The 17,323-nt window shown below is 39.8% G+C and overlaps 2 protein-coding genes across 3 annotated transcripts in view; both read left to right on the plus strand.

The window, feature by feature from the left end:
- ATF6 (activating transcription factor 6) overlaps positions 1 to 17,323 on the plus strand; it is a gene marked incomplete at its 3' end in the record, with an annotated part of 182,120 nt that overhangs the window by 93,838 nt on the left and 70,959 nt on the right. The window lies entirely within an intron of this gene.
- On the plus strand, positions 10,030 to 10,770 carry LOC311181340 (proteasome activator complex subunit 3-like; the record flags this gene model as incomplete). Its single annotated transcript, XM_084249719.1, has 1 exon — positions 10,030 to 10,770. One exon carries the CDS (start codon positions 10,030 to 10,032, stop codon positions 10,768 to 10,770), a length of 741 nt encoding a protein of 246 aa, XP_084105845.1.

The following is a 17,323-nucleotide window of genomic DNA, read 5'->3' on the forward strand; positions in this document are numbered from 1 at the left end:
CTTAGCTATTGTAAACAGTGCTGCTATAAACATAGGGGTGCAGATGCTCTTTGGAATTGATGTTTCTGTGTCCTTTGGGTAAATACCTAGGAGTGGAATTGCTGGATCATATGGAAGCTCTATGTTTAGTAGGTCCAGAAATCTCCACACAGCTCTCCATAGTGGTTGGACCAGTTTGCACTCCCACCAACAGTGCAGGAGAGTTCCTTTTTCTCCACAACCTCGCCAACATTTGTTGTTGCTAGTTTTTTTTAATATGTGCCATTCTCACTGGTGTAAGATGGTATCTCATGGTAGTTTTGATTTGCATTTCCCTGATTGCAAGTGATGTTGAACATTTTTTTCATATGCCTGTTGGCCATTTGCATTTCCTCTTCAGAGAAGTTTCTTTTTAGTTCTTCTGACCATTTTTTGACTGGATAATTTTCTTTGTTGTTGTTGAGTCTCATCAGCTCTTTGCAGATTTTTGTGATCAGTCCTTTATCATTAGTGTTGTGTGCAAAAATGTTCTCCCAGTTGGTGGGGTTTCTCTTTGTTTTTGTTATTGTCTCTTTTGCTGTGCAGAAGCTCTTTAATTTGATGTAGTCCCAGCTGTTTATCTTTGCCTTCACTATCACTGCTTTGGGTGATGTGTCTGTAAAGATGTCTTTGATGTGCAAATCACGTAGTGTTTCGCCTATATTTCCTTCTATATATTTTATGGTTTCAGGTCTTATGTCAAGTTCTTTAATCCATTTTGAGTTGATTTTTGTGTATGGTGTGAGGTAGTGGTCAATCTGCAGAAGCTCTTTAATTTGATGTAGTCCCAGCTGTTTATCTTTGCCTTCACTATCACTGCTTTGGGTGATGTGTCTGTAAAGATGTCTTTGATGTGCATATCACGTAGTGTTTCGCCTATATTTCCTTCTATGTATTTTATGGTTTCAGGTCTTATGTCTAGTTCTTTAATCCATTTTGAGTTGATTTTTGTGTATATTGTGAGGTAGTGGTCAAGCTTCATTCTTTTGCATGTAGCGACCCAGTTTTCCCAGCAATGCATAGTTTTTGCTCCTTTGTCAAAGATTAGTTGACCATAAATCTGTGGGTTTATTTCTGGATTTTCTATTCGATTTCATTGGTCTCTATGTCAGTTCTTGTTCCAATACCATGCAGTTTTGATGATTATGGCTTTGTAGTATAGTTTGAAGTCTGGGAGTGTGATGCCTCCATTCCTTTCTTTTTTTTTCAGGAGAGCTTTGGCTATTCGGGGTTTTTGGTGAATCCATATGAATTTCATCAATAATTGTTATATTTCTTTGAAGAATGACATTGAGATTTTTATTGGAATAGCATTGAATCTGTATATTGCTTTTGGTAGGATGGCCATTTTAATAATGTTTATTCTTCCAATCCATGAGCAGGGGATGTCTTTTCATTTCTTTGTGTCTTCTTCTATTTCTTTTAACAGTGTTTTATAGTTTTCTTTGTATAGGTCCTTTACCTCTTTTGTTAGATTTATTCCCAAGTATTTCATTTTTTTTGTTTCGATAATAAAAAGTATGGTTTTTTTTTTTATTTCTTCTTCTTCAGATTTATTGTTTGTGTATAGGATGTCTACTGACTTTTGCGTGTTGATTTTGTATCCTGCCACTTTACTGAACTGATTGATGAGTTGAATTAGTTTTTCTGTGGAGTTTTTGGGGTTCTCTATGTATATTATCATATCATCTGCAAATAGTGATAGTTTGACTTTTTCTTTTCCTATTTAGAGTCCTTGTATGTCTTTCTCTTGTCTTATTGCTCTGGCTGGGACTTCCAGTATTATATTGAAAAGCAGTGGTGAGAGTGGATATCCTTGTCTTCTTCCAGATCTTAATGGAAATGCTTTCAGCTTTTCACCATTGAAAATGACACTGGCTGTTGGCTTGTCATATATGGCCTTTATGATGTTGAGGTATGTTCCTTGTATCCCAAGAATTTCAAGGGCTTTTATCATGAATGGGTGTTGCACTTTGTCGAAAGCTTTCTCAGCATCTATTGATATTATCATATGGTTTTTATATTTCTTTTTGTTGATGTGTTGGATAACGTTGATTGATTTTCGGATGTTGAACCATCCTTGTGTCCCTGGCATGAATCCTACTTGGTCGTGGTGAATTATCTTGTGGATACATTGTTGGATTCTGGTTTTTTTTTTTAATTTGTTTGTTTGTTTGTTTGTTTTGTTTATACATGTATTGGGTACAGTCAGAAGTGCGGGAGGGTGAGAGAATTCACCAGAGCTAGAGCAGGGAGCAGAGCAGGCAGAAGGACCGAAGCACACTGCTGAGGGGAGCAGCGGGCGGCAGGAGAGGTCTGCGCGCCATGTGGTACCCTCCTCCGGTGGCCGGGGAGCAGCCGGGGATTGAACCGGCGCCGCAGAGGCCGCGGGCAGCTTGGCAACCCAGCGCTCTACTGCTGCGCCACCGGGGAGGCCCCATTGTTGGATTCTGATAGCTAAAATTTTATTGAGGATTTTTGCATCAGTGTTCATAAGGGAGATTGGCCTGTAGTTTTCTTTTTTTGTGTTGACATGTATTTTTAAATGTACTTTTGATGTTTCTGTTGCTGGTAAAATTGTTTCAAGAAATTAGTAACTCACTGTACATATTTTATGTACTCATCTAAAAATTTAGCCCAACTAGTGAATTTATAATTTGGAAATGGAAGTGTCTTGAAGAAATAAAATCTTTAGTCACTTCTCTGCTTATGGCAGTAAAGTCTGCTGCTCATGAAATCTGTAATTCTGAAGAGGTTTTAGTTTGCACCAGCCCTTAGGGAGTTGATTGATATAGCACTGAGTTACAGATTATTATTCAGCTGTAGAAGTTTTTTTTTTTTATTTATTTAAAAGATTTATTTATTTATTTATACAAGCACTGGGCACAGTCAGAAGCACGGGAGGGTGAGAGAATTCACCAGAGCCAGAGCGGGGAGCAGAGCAGGCAGAAGGACCGAAGTACACTGCTGAGGGGAGCAGCGGGCGGCAGGAGAGGTCTGCGCGCCATGTGGGACCCTCCTCTGGTGGCCGGGGAGCAGCCGGGGATCGAACCGGCACTGCAGAGGCTGCGGGCGGCTTCGCAACCCAGCGCTCAACCGCTGCGCCACCGGGGAGGCCCTCAGCTGTAGAAGTTTTATGCTTAGGCATTTTCTTACATCTTCCTCTTTAGTCAGTTGAAATTTTATATTTTTGCCAAATAAAACAAATCCCTTACTAATAAGAAGCTATGAATAAACAGTGGGAACATGAGTCAGAGCCAGCATCACCCTTACTTCTTATGTGCACCTCCCTAGTATGCTCTAATATGTTCACTTTGCACAAACAGGGCTGCATAGCTGCTGTTCCACAGACCAACTCTAGGTACTGAAGTGAAGGCTGTTTTTTTAGGACTAAGCAGCACTGTGACTGGTAGAATTCTGGCATATTTCCTTAGCCCAAAAGCAGAATGTGAAACTCGGCATGCTATTGATTGGAGAAAAAAGAAATATAACCGTTGAATTATAAATCCTGAAAGAGTTCAGTCCATGAGACTACTGTTAGATCTCCAAAATGGATTTCTATATGATGTTGCATAGTTCAGCAAATTTTCAGGGGGAAAAAAGAAAAACTTGCTTAAGCGTCCCATCTCTTCTGCTAGTCAGGTCCTGTCTCATAAAATTTATACCATTTTTCTTTATTAATTTGCTGATTCACTCAGTCAGTGTTCATCGAACACTCACCTGGTACTGCACTAACATAGAATATATAAAAATGAATGAGCTAAAATCCTTGTCTTTGAGGAGTTTATTATAAGAGAGGGGCTAGATGCAGCCTCTGCTGCACCGGTTCGATCCCCGGCTGCCGGCAAGGGTCCCACATGACACGACAGGCCTCTACTGCCACTCCCGCTGCTCCCTTCAGCAGTGTATTTCATCAGTCTGCCTGTTCTGTTCCCTGCTCTGGCTCTGGTGAATTCTCTCACCCTCCTGCACTTCTGACTGTACCCAGTGCTTGTATAAATAAATAAATAAATATTAAAAAACAAAGAGAGAGAGAGGGGCTAGAGAAAAGTGACTTATAAATGTAAAATTACAACATTGATAGGAGCTATAAAAGAGATATTGCAGATTGTCCTCAGATTATAAATAAAAGACTACTGTCCATGAAACATTTACTGTCATTGCTATTTTATATGTTATTCATTTAATCCTTTCAACAGCTTTATGATGAAGTAGATAGTCTTACACTATTTAGCTTGTACCAGGAATATTCATCCCATCTAGGAAGAAGAAGATGTTGTCAGGGAAGATTTTTTTCAGGAAACAGTTCTTGAATTGATTCCAGAAGGATGAATGTGTAGAGCAGACAGTAGGAGGAAGATGAGGCAGGTGGCATTTCACACACAGAGGAAAAGGGACAGAACTGTGAGAGGCTGTGGGAATGTAGAATATGTTCTGGGAACTAATTAAAAGATAGCAGGATTCAGTTCATGAAGGAACTTGTGGGTCATGCTTAAGGAATTTGGTCCTTACCCAGGAGAAGACAGAAATATGACCAGACACGCATTTCGAGAAGATAACTGTAATTGTTTGCACAAGGCTTTAGGTTTTCAGTTTTAAAGGAAGAAATCTCCTCCAGCACTGACTTATGTCATCAAGTTCACATAAACATACCAACTAAGTCCTGACAACATCTTATACTTTTAGTTTTACAACTTTGAAACCAAAATAATTGTATAAATATAAATAAAATTACAAAGATAATAAAAATCAAACCAAGAACATAAATTTGTGTAATAGATCAGGGTTTTGTGAAATCATCGTACTGACAACTAAAGGTAGTATTGACTCTAAAGATTCAGTTCCTTTCAATACTGATTAAGTATTTCCCTACTACTAAGTACTTTGTAATAACTTAATTCCCCCTCCATTTTCTCTATTTGAACTACTAATAAAACCTTGGTTCTATCTGATTAACAGTTGCTTGGGCAAAGAGAATATAGGGTAATCATACCTAATAGGCTCTACTATCTTTAATCAGTTAAAGAAGTATCTGGTGCCATCTTAATTGTAAAAAATATATAGTTGTTAATTTCAAAATTGAATGGAAGTTATATGACCCAGAATATGCTTACATCAATTATTTTATCATCAAAATGGACATATACAAATAATTATAGGAAAGTGATGGACTCTAATTTGAGAAAGGCAGAGAATTGTTTACCCAGTACAAGCATCTTTTAAATAAGGAATCCATCAATGTCTTGGGTAGAGACCAAAATCATCTTAAAAAGTCAAGAATCTAGGACCTAGAAATCTGTAGATTTTTGTTAAAATAAATGATCATAATGCCTCTTGAGAGTAGACTGTTACTTAATTATGCCAATTAGGTAATTTATGAGATGGAATAATGTGAACTTGATGAAGACATGGCTATTGCCAGAAGGGGTTCTGCTCATAAATTCACTTTCCATCCATGATAGCCAAAAACTTTATGCTTACTTCACCTATGCCCAATTACTGATGATCTCTGAAAACAGTTAGTTTTAAAAAAATTACTTATGTTCATCTCTGTAGTACAAGTCATCACTGCTAAATAACATGATAGTGAACAAGAAAATTTATCTTGTTTTGTTTGTATAGAATTCACAGTTCTCTATTTCAGTGGGTGAAGGAAGATTCTGGACTGTTGATAGAGAGACTTTCCTTCAATAATAGGTAACATTCATTGAGAAATTACCATGTACACACTTTGTGAAATTATTTACTTGTGTTAACTAACTTAATTCTCAAAACAGCTTATATTCTAGATAGCCAGAATATAATGCTTATTTCACAGATGAAAAAAGCAAAGCACAGAGAAGCTAAATAACACAGCCAGTTTCATGTGGGTGGAAAGCTGCAAAGCCAGGATTTAAACATGGCAGCTTGACTCTTAGTTAACAACAGTACTCTATTGCCGCTTCTCTTCTTAAAGGCATGTGCACATTAGGTCTAGTGACTGATTCTGGACATGTTGAACTGACAACTCAATGACAAAAAGAACAGTGCAGTGAGCACCTTTGCATTGTTTCTTTCTTTTGCTGTACCTGAAGCAGTCTAGGAGACAGGAGAAGGTAGGGGAAGTGATGTTGTATTTGTCAAGCCTGGAAACTGGCTCTGGCAGAGTTCTCAGTCACTACATTGTAAAACCAAATACTTTATGGCTAGTCACTAGGCTATTTGCTGTAGATAACTTAAGATCCGTTGAAACCTGGAGATGAACATGTTCACAAATACGAGGAGATAAATATTACCACCTGCCAGAGTCTTGAGATCATTTATACTTAGTCCCTTTGATTATATTTCTCTTAAGTTTCATAGATAGAACTCAGTGGAAGAAAAAGTATCTTGAAGGACTAAATTCCAACCCGTATCTCAAGGTTACATTTAAGGCTAGTAGTTGGAACAACAATTGTTTAGAATAGTTGTGAAAATGGAACTCAAATAGGAGCCCAGAATCCCTTCTTCACGAGGCATAATTTCAGAGCTCAAGAATATGTAAAGGATAAATCAATCCATGAATCTGTAGGTGTTCCAAAAAGAAGAATGATGTATCAGATTTTGGCATCAGGACGTGAAAAACTCCGCTGGCCTGTGGACAATGGTGACACTGACTTGATCAAGATAACACTCTGTACACAGCTGTCTCTGGGTCTCCTCCACCTGTCAGCATTCAGTGTTAATAATGTCATGGGTCAAATCAAGACATGCAAGTGCATTAAATATTTTTTAAAAACAACTGCTGATTGGTGATGGTGAATTGGGGTAGAAAAGTTAGGAGCTATTATTTTCCTATCAACTGCTACTCTCATTAGCAAGGAGAGGAGCCATATTATGAATAACTAAATTCCTGCATCACACCAGAAAAAAGAACAGCTGAATCCCCCAAAGGATTTTATATTCTCTCATTAGATAACTAAGAATAATTTCATATAAATATTTTCATGAATCAAGTTGTAAATAGAAAAAAAAAGTCCCCCCTTCTTTAAAAGAATAACTAGGAATGTTTTATCTTTGAAAATAAAGTAACCATTTGTTGAACTACATATACCATTGAGGATATTTTTGGTATAAATGAAAATTTTCACAAAAGCTCTACTCTAAGTTTTTATGGCCAGAGGTACAAAGAAAATCAAGATGGGGAAAACTGTAGTCATTATTTCAATATTTGATATTCCTTTTCTGTTTGATAACCTCAAATTGAATGTAAACATGTGTGTGTAAAAATGTATATATTGATATAGCTAACTCACCCCTTAGGGGAGATTTAATAGATTATGAGATATATAATAGAAATCTTTAGAGTATGAATAGAAGTTTTTCATAAACAAAAAGAAAAAATTTACATAATATAGGGTAATGCCGTTCCTCATCTTTTCACATCCAAAAGTATCCATTGGTGTTATTTTTACTTCCTAAAACGTTCTTGATGGCTTCTGGTTACCCATTGCTACTACCTTAAATAAGGCATATTTTTACTTTGGATTATGGCACCAGTCTCTTTGTTTCATCTTCAAATCTACCTCCACCACAAAATCATCCGTGTGTGTATTTTTCCCTACCTAAATACCTTCAATGTCTTTTATTAAACCCAAGTTCCTTAAGCCTGGCAAATTGGGGCCCTGCCTGCATGAATGAATCCTTGCTTACTCGTTCTTATTTCCTGCCACTTTCCCTTATAATCTTAAGAGCCAATTTAGCAGTAACTCCCCAATATCCCCCATATGCATATGTATATACTTTTATCCCCTCCCCCCACCTTTGAACATAATTCCTTCCACTGCATCCTTTTATGTCACATCCCTACAAGACATGAAGTGATTTGAACACAGAAACCATCTTTGAATTTACTAACTGGGAATGAACATAACTGACTTGAATACAACTTAAATTGCTAGTTTGTTAGACTCGGTGTCCTAACATGGTGCATATGTGAATGAAGCTATGACATGCTCCTCAGGTCTCCCTCAGAATGAAGGATGCAGCAGGTCCTCAAAGGTTTCAATGTTTTATGAAGTAGCTGGCATTGATCAAAATGACCTTATTTGAGGATCTGGTATATGTCATTTCATTTAAAAGTCACAGCACCCAGGAACCTAGCGACAAGTTTAAGTGGGGATTTACTATGTATTTCCCAACTGCTGGAAGCCCTGCTCCCAAACAGCCATCTTAAGGAAATGCCTTGTCCCCAATCTGGACAATTCTGAAAGGCTTTTGCTGTTGCCCCATGAGATCAGTTGAGGCCTTGAGATTGCATCGGAGTTCACTTTCTCCCACTATTCTATCTTGTCCTTTCCATAGGGGTTTATTTCAAGAACACTCATTTCTAGGGGCCTCCCCGGTGGCGCAGCGGTTGAGCACTGGGCTGAGAAGCTGCCCGCAGCCTCTGCAGCACCATTTCGATCCCTGGCCGCCGGGCGAGGGTCCCACATGGTGTGCAGACCTCTCCTGCCGCCCACTGCTCCCGTCAGCAGTGTATTTCGTCAGTCAGCCTGTTCTGTTCCCCGCTCTGGCTCTGGTGAATTCTCTCGCCCTCCCGCGCTTCTGACTGTACCCAGTGCTTGTACGAATAAATAAATAAATAAATCTTAAAAAAAAAAAAGAACACTCATTTCTAGACCACTCCTAAATATACTTCCTGTAAGCAGTCTCACAGTCAGCTTGCTAGGGAACCCAGCCTATAACATGTTTGTCTGGTTGATATTTTCCTTTCAGTTTGAATTTATTACTACCCCAAATATTACAATTCAAAAATCATTTCATCAGACACCTATTGAGCACCTGCTTCCCGCCCTGCGTTGTGCCAGATGCAATGAAAACAAATTAAGATTTGGCCCCTGCCCCTTAGGAAGGGCAGCCCAAGGGGGGTGAGAGTTGCTTAGGAAAGTATACTACATATACTACATCTTTAGAATAATCATTTTTGAACTAAACTTTGATCATTGTAGTATAAAAATCATAGACATGGCCTTTAGTCCTGCATTGTTGCAAGGAACTGATCAGAAGGATTTCAGAAAAAAAGAAAATGAACATAAATATGTAGGGTGAAATTTTAGAATTACAGAATTTGTCTATGATTCCCAAATACTTTAAGGAAAAAGCAGGGTTTTTTTTCCACTTTTTATTTTGAAATAAGTTCAAATTTACATAGAAGTTACAAGAATAATACTGAACATTATACATACTTTATACAGATTACTTTATACATACTTTATACAGATCTATTTTTTTAAACATTTCTTCACCTGCTTTAGCATTATCTTTGTACACACACAGGTACACTGTTTCTGAGCCATCTGAGAATAAATTAAGTACCTCACTTTCTCCCTTAATACACTAGTATTTCCTAAAGACAAGGATATTCCCCTGTGGAACCACAATTAAGGACTAAATTCAGGAAATCTGACCAGGACCCATTACCAGACCAGATTCAACTTATGTTAATTATCTCCCAAAGGCTGCGTTTAAGAAGAGTCACATAACTTCCTAATTTAAACCTAAGTGTTTGGAGTAAGCCATAAAAGGCCTCGGAAGTTGATGAACAGTTTGAAATGCTGCACTAGCGTGAGCCACCAACAACTTTCTAGTGAAAAAGCATCGACAGCCCCAATCTACCCGAGGAGGTGACTTGGGTTTCTCCGGGAGCAGCGGTTTCAGGAAGGTGCCTTCCAAGCCCATACGTCCCGCGCCTGGACCTGCGGGCACGGCCTTGGTGAGTGTCCCGGGTCGCCATGTCTTAGGTGCTTAGGCTGCCCGGGGCCAGCCGGTCGCCGGGGGAGGGGCAGCGCAGGTCACCGGACCCCTGGAGCGCGACCTCTCTGCTCTGGTTCCGGGGATAGTGGGCTCCTGGGGAAGAACGGGACCCGCGTGCGCCTCCCTCTCCTACGGGCACGAACTGGCGTCACTTCCGGCATGGGGCGCGCCAGCCCACGTGCGGAGGAGAGGGACGTCCAGGTGCGGTCCAGCCAACGCTCGGCGTCCCTGGGGGCCATGGCCTCCCCACTGAAGCCGGAGCAGGATGTGAAGGGTAAGGTCGAGTCGTTTCGGGCCCGCATTGCCCAGGAAGCCGAGGACCTGGTGTCCACCTTCTTCCCGCAGAAGCTCTCCGAGCTGGACAGTCGGGTCCAGGAGCTTCGCCTGCAGGACCTGTCCAGGATCCGTTCAGTGCCAGCGCCGGCGCCCCCAGCCGTCCCCGACACCGCCGGCGATGGGCCCAACCGGGAGCCGCAGCTTCTGCAGACGCAGGCTTCGGTCAAAGCACCTGTGCTGCCAGGTGGCGAGGGCCAGGTGCTGCGGAGCAACCAGCATCTGGTGGAGCTGATAGAGCAGGTGAAACCCGAGATCGAGCTATTACGAGAGAAATGCAACACAGTGCGCATATGGGTGCAGCTGCTCATCCCCAAGGTGGAGGACGGCAACAGCTTTGGAGTGTCCATCCAGGAAGACACCGTAGACCAGCTGTGGACCGTGGAGAGCACCGCAGCCTCCTACCTGCGCCGCTTCTCTACCTACTACAACACCCGGGCCAAGTTGGTGTCCAAGATAGTGAAGTACCCGCAGGTGGAAGATTACCGCCGCACCGTGGCGGAGGTCGACGAGAACGAGTACCTGAGCGTGCGCCAGATCCTGCTGCACGTGCGGAACCAGTACGCCACCTTGCACGACGTGATCCTCAAGAACATAGAGAAGATCAAGACCCCTCGGAGCACCAATACCCACAGCCTGTACTGAGCACCTTTCTTCTCCCCTGTTTCCTTCGGCAGTTGGCTGAACCGTCTAGGCAACTGGAAGGCTGCTTGTTAATGACTGCAGGTGATGAAACCCCTGGAAATGTGCGTTACTGTTTAATGAGAATTTCATGCAGCTTATTCTCATACTGAATCCTCTTGGGGTGTAATTTTTGACCTTTCTTTCAGGGAGAGAACAGGGACACACCGTTTGGTAGCACGTGGTTCAGGTTGGCCAAGGAGGAAGGACTGCCATTTTAAAAGCAGATAAATGTTGGTCAAGGATTCTTTATGGCATTGGTAACCCTGAAGGATTTCAGGGGTTATTCACGAAAAACCTGACATTTAAAAGAAAGTTAAAGGAAACTTTCCCTAAGGCTCTGCTATTGTTGCTGTGTTCAAACAAGCCTCAGAAATGCTTTTACGTCATTTGTATTTGGTCGAGGAAAGGCTTGTGTTTAGGTGATTGTATATGCCACTGCTTTAGCAGATTGCAATAAAACTTGGTTGTAACACTTTATGATGGCCTAAGTGTGCTTACCTTTTATCTTCAGATGTAGAGGTCTTCCCTTAGTTGGACTCTTTCTCTTTTTTTTTTTTTCAACTCTGATGTGTAAGGAGAATGAGCATGTAAGGAGTAGTAGATGTTCTTTCTAAAGCAGTGAACATCCATATCTCCCTTAGAGTGAAGCGTCTGTGCCAATGGCTTCCTTGCACAGCCTTCTCCCATTTCAACATGTTCTCATTTCCATTTTACCCACAGTTTAGAATTTCTTTTCTGTCACCATTTATCTCATAAGAGCCTCTAAATTCTTCAGGTTTTTTATACGTTTACCTTTATTACTCTTGATTTTATTTTTGTCTCCTTTCCCCTTTGCTTCTTAGGATATTAGCTGTGGGCCCAAGAGTTTCCCTCTTACATTATAGGGAACATTCTTTACATCTGAAGACTCTAAAATGTAACTTTTGGGTTTTTTCTTGCTTTTGCTGCATCGGTGAGGGGAAACCACTGTTTTCTGCTCACCAGTGATCTTTACTGTTGGTATTTTTCAAGTTTAGCTTTTCCAGAGTTCATGTACAGGTAAAGTAAGGCATTGCACTGTGAGTCACCTTATACATCAGAATTTCTTGCTTCTGGTGTGATGTAATGAATCCTTTCTCTGTAATGGGTTTTGTTCAGAATTTTGTATTTTCTGATGATAAAAGTACTTTAGCCAGTGGAAGTACATTTATTCAAGACCCCCTTTTTTCAGTAGTAGTACTACTTGAGGGCAAAATATAACTTCCACTGCTGCTGGAAGTTATATAATACAAGTTTGGCAAAAACATGAATGGGAATTACTTTTTTTTCTTTTTTCCTTTTTTTCCTCTACCATCAAGGAAACACCCAGAACAGTGGCATAGTGGGAGTTAATTTTGATAACTTGTATTTCTAGGAATGAGATTATTCCTGCGCCTAACAGATAGCTTTATCTTTTCCATATTCAGTTGATCTTGCCCTGATTCCTCATAAAATTTTTGAGATTGTATACAATATAAATTGTAACTTCAATTTTTATTGTATTTTATAGTAATATGTTCATGCAATTATTTCTCATTGAGTTATTTGTGGGAAAATACCTAGTTTTTTGTGAGAGATGAGATTGTATTTCCCATTGAAATTTCCTTTCCCTGTAATTTCCATGGATACGTTTGTATTTCTGAATTAATTTTAATATAAGACCTGCTGAAATAAGTGACTGTATAAGTCAGAGTTTAGTATCTAGTAATTGTACCAAACTTCCCTTTCCTTCTGTATGTTTGTAAGGATAAATGCCATGCAGCAAAAGTTCTAATCTTGCTGTAGATAAGGTTTTGTGATTTCTCTCTTGTAATTGATCCTAATCATCCCTCCTACAGTTCCTCACTTAAAGAGTAAAATCATTTTGAAAAAGACTTTCAGAGTTTCTCTTCAACAACTTCTTTTGGTTGCTAAGGATGAATACCATTGTGAAATGTTACTGTACAGATTTGATTCTATAAGCTGCTATAAAAAAATCTCCTATTTAATGGCAGGAATTGTAAAGCAGAGATGGTTTCTTAGTGTTTTTTTTTTTTTTTTAAAGAAATATTCTGAATTTGAACTACACCACATGACTGGTGGGTGGTGGTTTGTTTTTCTCAGGCAGTACTGCCTTTGACCATTTTCTGAGGCGGTATCAATGTCTGCCCTGAAAGTGCCAGTAATTTCTAGCCTTTCCTCTGCCTTTTTTCATTTTGTTTCACCTGAAAGATTGAAAAGACTGTATTTCTCCATGAGGACGGTGAATTAATTTGAGACATAAAATTCTGTTTCAGTCACCATTATGGTCTTTTAATTTCATTTGTAGTTGTATGGAGAAAATGCAGCTTATTCCTGAACCTGTCCTTACTGAATGGATCTGCATATTGATTCTAATCTGTGAAGTTTAAAAAGATTTGTAAACTGGTTTAGTGAAACATTTATTTTGAAAGTAAACTTCTAAAAAATGATACCAAGGTAAAATGAGTTTGTTCTTTTGCTGAAACTCTGAAAAGCCCAAGCCATTTAAATCTAACCCTAAATAATAACAATGAAAGATTTTGCCTAAGAGAAAGACGTCTGTTTGTATTTGAGATTCCCCCTCAAGGGTTCTTTTATTTTCCCTGTAAGGTGTTGTATCTGACTCAGGAAAGTACCAGGAACATCAGCTCATACTATTATCCTTGAAAGGCATTTAATTGCACACAAGTGTATGATGGACAAAGTAAGGGAAGTCCAAATGTTGCTTAGGTTTTCAGCCAGAGTCAGTCATCTAAGGTTTAAAATATTCCTTCTGTACATAGTACAACTATCCTCTTTCGTTTGCTCCTTTTGACAGATTGAAATAGTCTCTAATAGCCAGAAATGTCTTTTACTAAGAAAATAAGCATGTCCTTTGGTTAAATATTTTTGGTATTTGTGTGTTTCTCCCTATTCTAACACTGTGTATCACACTAAATTGGAGCTGGAATGCTTTGATAAAGTCCCTGCTCCTGCAAAAATTAAGCTCTTTGTGATTTTCCCTTTGTTGTATATGGTTGGAAAAGCTTTTGTAATGATAAACCTGTTTTTTGGAACTCATGTCAAAACATAGCAGCCAATGTAAATTACTTGCCTATTGTTAGTACTTAAACCCCTTTTTGTACCTTTAAAACAAGGAATTCAGAGTGTCTATGTTTTGATGCATTATTCTTAAATGGTTTTTAAAAACCCATGGAATTAAAAAATTTTAAATTTCTTTTGCAATTTATGAAAGTTGCTAAGTCAAATTTCATTGGAAACTCTGAAATCTGTGGATCTGATTTTTAGAACCGAGTGAAATACCTTTCTTAAACCACAGAAATAATGTAGATGAGACATAATTTTAAAATTCTTAAACTTTGGAACATAATGGCTTTTAAAAATTACTGAATTGTTTATAAATTCTTTTTTGGTTGTTAAAGGCAACTTTTTTTGTAGTTTTTATGAGGTTTTCATATTGCTACAGAATTCATATTAAGTGCTCTCAACTATTACTAGATAACTATGTGATCAATTTTAAATGTTTTAAATTTAAGGACTATTTGAGAGATTTTGAAAATAAAGTTGGAGAAAGCACCTATAACTCACTGGTTTAGCAAAGTTATTAAATGTATGTGTGGTTTCACTTATTTTTTTGAAGATTTTATTTTTTTATACAACAGCTGGGGTACAGGCCAGAGGTGCAGGAGGGTGAGAAGATTCACCAGAGACAGAATGGGGAACAGAACAGGCAGATCCACTGAAATACACTGCTGAGGGGAGCAGCGGGCGGGACAGGAAAGGTCTGCTGCGTCATGTGGCAATTTCCCTGGCCTGCTGGGAGTCGAACCCACCGTGCAGAGGCTGCAGACAGCTCCATAGCACTGCGCTCAACCCGCTGTGCCACCCAGGAGGTCCACTTATTTTAAATGATGCATACATATGTTTTTATATTATTGCAATATATTATATGCATACTTAGTAGAGGATAAGCATTTGTGTTTACATCCATTCTTATTAGTATTATCATTTTGTTAGGGGGAAATGATGTCCTGAGCTAATCCCATACAGGCTTTGAGAACTAGTGCGCTTATGGTGACCAACGCAAGGAATGTTACTTTGGGCTGGTCAACTGCGGGTGGAAACTTGGAAACCACGCTGGGTTCCAAACTGTTGTAGAGCAACCCCAATACAAAACGGGGTGCCTGACTGTGGGTCCTCACCCGCGCGCTTAAAAGGACTTATCAATGCTCTACTGCAGGCACACGCGAAAGGTTAATAAAAGGTTTATTTACAAGGGAAGGGGAAATGAGAAAATGTACAGCTCAGGGAGAAAAGTGGGAGACAAAGTTTTAAATGACTCCTACCCGATCCGCCGATCAGGAATCCCAAAATGGCACTCTGAGAGCTGGCCGCGAGCCAGGAGACTTGAAGCCAGGAGGCGAATGATAGCGAGCCCTCCCAAGGCCCACGTGTTTGGTTTTTATATCCAACCTGGCTGCCCAACTCCACCCTCAGGTCCCAGCCACCCTCCCTTTAGTGGTGGCGGGATTTGTCTTTCCCAATGTCTTAATGGCTTTAGTCTGGAGTGGAGGTGGGGTCCACAAAGCCTGTATGGGATTAGCTCAGGACATCCTTTCCCCCTAACAATTTCATTTGACTGATACCCCCAGAGTCAAACAACATTCTGTTTCCAAGGATTCTTTAGGTTCTGCTATGTAACTGTGAGAATAATTCATCTGAGGCAGAGATTTTCCACTGGTGTGGAAAATGGAGATCTGGTAGCCCGGAGTGCATGTGATGAAATGACTAGATATTAGGGTCTAGATATTAGGGTTTTATTCTGCATTTGAGTTGGGACTCAATAATGGTATTAGCATTGTATTAGTGATCATTTTATTATTTAGTGCTTACTACCACCCCCCTCCCAAAAGGAGATATTTTAATGACTTCTCTAAGATAAGAAAGCAATTACACACTGGTTAGGTGAGTGGTTCCTGCTTATATGATTTGGTATATAAGTAGAAGGGAATCCTAAATCTTCTGTCAGCAGTTAAACACTTTTAAAAGATGTTATTGTATGTTGACATTAAGGCATTTTTTAAAAATTATGGATCTTTTTGATGAAACAGGACTGTGTCAGTTTCAGAAAGAGGTGCTCGATCACTCTTGATCTGTTAGCACACTGTACTGCTGACACATGCAGGCATCTGCTCACCTTGAACTAGAGTTTTCCGTGGGAAACAAAATGTCTTACCTTTTCATCAACAGCATCAACAGTAGGTGCTTCCTAGTAGATGATCATACATTTGAATCCTCAAGGTGAATTAGGAGACATATCAGTGAAAGTTAGTGATTCTGGTCCCTCAAAATTAACATGTGTCCTTAGTAACCTGAACTTAGTGAATTCCCTCACATAGAAAATATCACGGGTTATTTTTGTTGGTGAAAAACTAGCAGGAACTGATGAATAAAATGGAATGGCATTTGTTTCAAATAATGTTGCTTTCAAAGTATTTTGAAATTCTTGAATAAATATAATTTCCAATTTAGATTTCTGAGACTGAGAGATGTACTTTTACCCCCCACATAATTTTACAACTGAAGAAATTGAGACTCAGAGTTAAAATCATTGCAAAATTTGTGACAAAGCCAGGTGGAGAGCCAAATCATCTTCTACTGCAGGCCAGTGCTTTTTTCCTCCACACTACTACTAATTACCAGTAAATGAGGTTATATTAAAAGAGAGTTTTAGAAACTATAAACTAGTAGAATTCAGCAAACTAACATATTGTCCCTGTGAAGTAGTATGTTATTTTATTCTGCAAAATTTAAGAGAAATTAAAAAATATTTATAAACTAGGATGAACAGTAATATTTTTACTTAAAGATTCTCTAAAGAGATAAAAAGCTCAATCTCTGTATGTTAAATGTAGTTTAATTTTGTTCATAAAAAAATGACCCTTATTGGGCCTCCCCGGTGGTGCAGTGGTTGAGCGCTGGGTTGCAAGGCTGCCTGAAGCCTCTGCGGTGCCGGTTCGATCCCCAGCTGCTCCCCGGCCACTGGAGGAGGGTCCCACATGGTGCGCAGACCTCTCCTGCCGCCCGCTGCTCCCCTCAGCAGTGTACTTCGGTCCTTCTGCCTGCTCTGCTCCCCGCTCTGGCTCTGGTGAATTCTCTCACCCTCCCGCGCTTCTGACTGTACCCAGTGCTTGTATAAATAAATAAATAAATCTTTAAAAAAAAAAAAAAGACCCCTATTAAATAACCCCCACAAGTTTTAATACCCCTCTCCCTGTGCCCCCCCCCCCCCCCGCTGCCACCCCACAGCTCTCTAGCCAGAGGAGGAATTGTTTCACACCATCAGCAATGCCTTTTGGGTTCAAGGATGGTGCTCTTAGAGCATTTGGAGATTGCCCAGGACAAGTAAAGCACAGAGTGTGTTTATTTTACTTTTGACTCTCTGGGCTTAAAGTGTCTTAGGAAAGACTCTCCCCTCCCTGCCAGTCTTCACTAC

The sequence above is a fragment of the Talpa europaea genome (assembly GCF_964194135.1).
Source record: "Talpa europaea genome assembly, chromosome: 12".
In the NCBI taxonomy this organism is placed as follows: domain Eukaryota; kingdom Metazoa; phylum Chordata; class Mammalia; order Eulipotyphla; family Talpidae; genus Talpa; species Talpa europaea.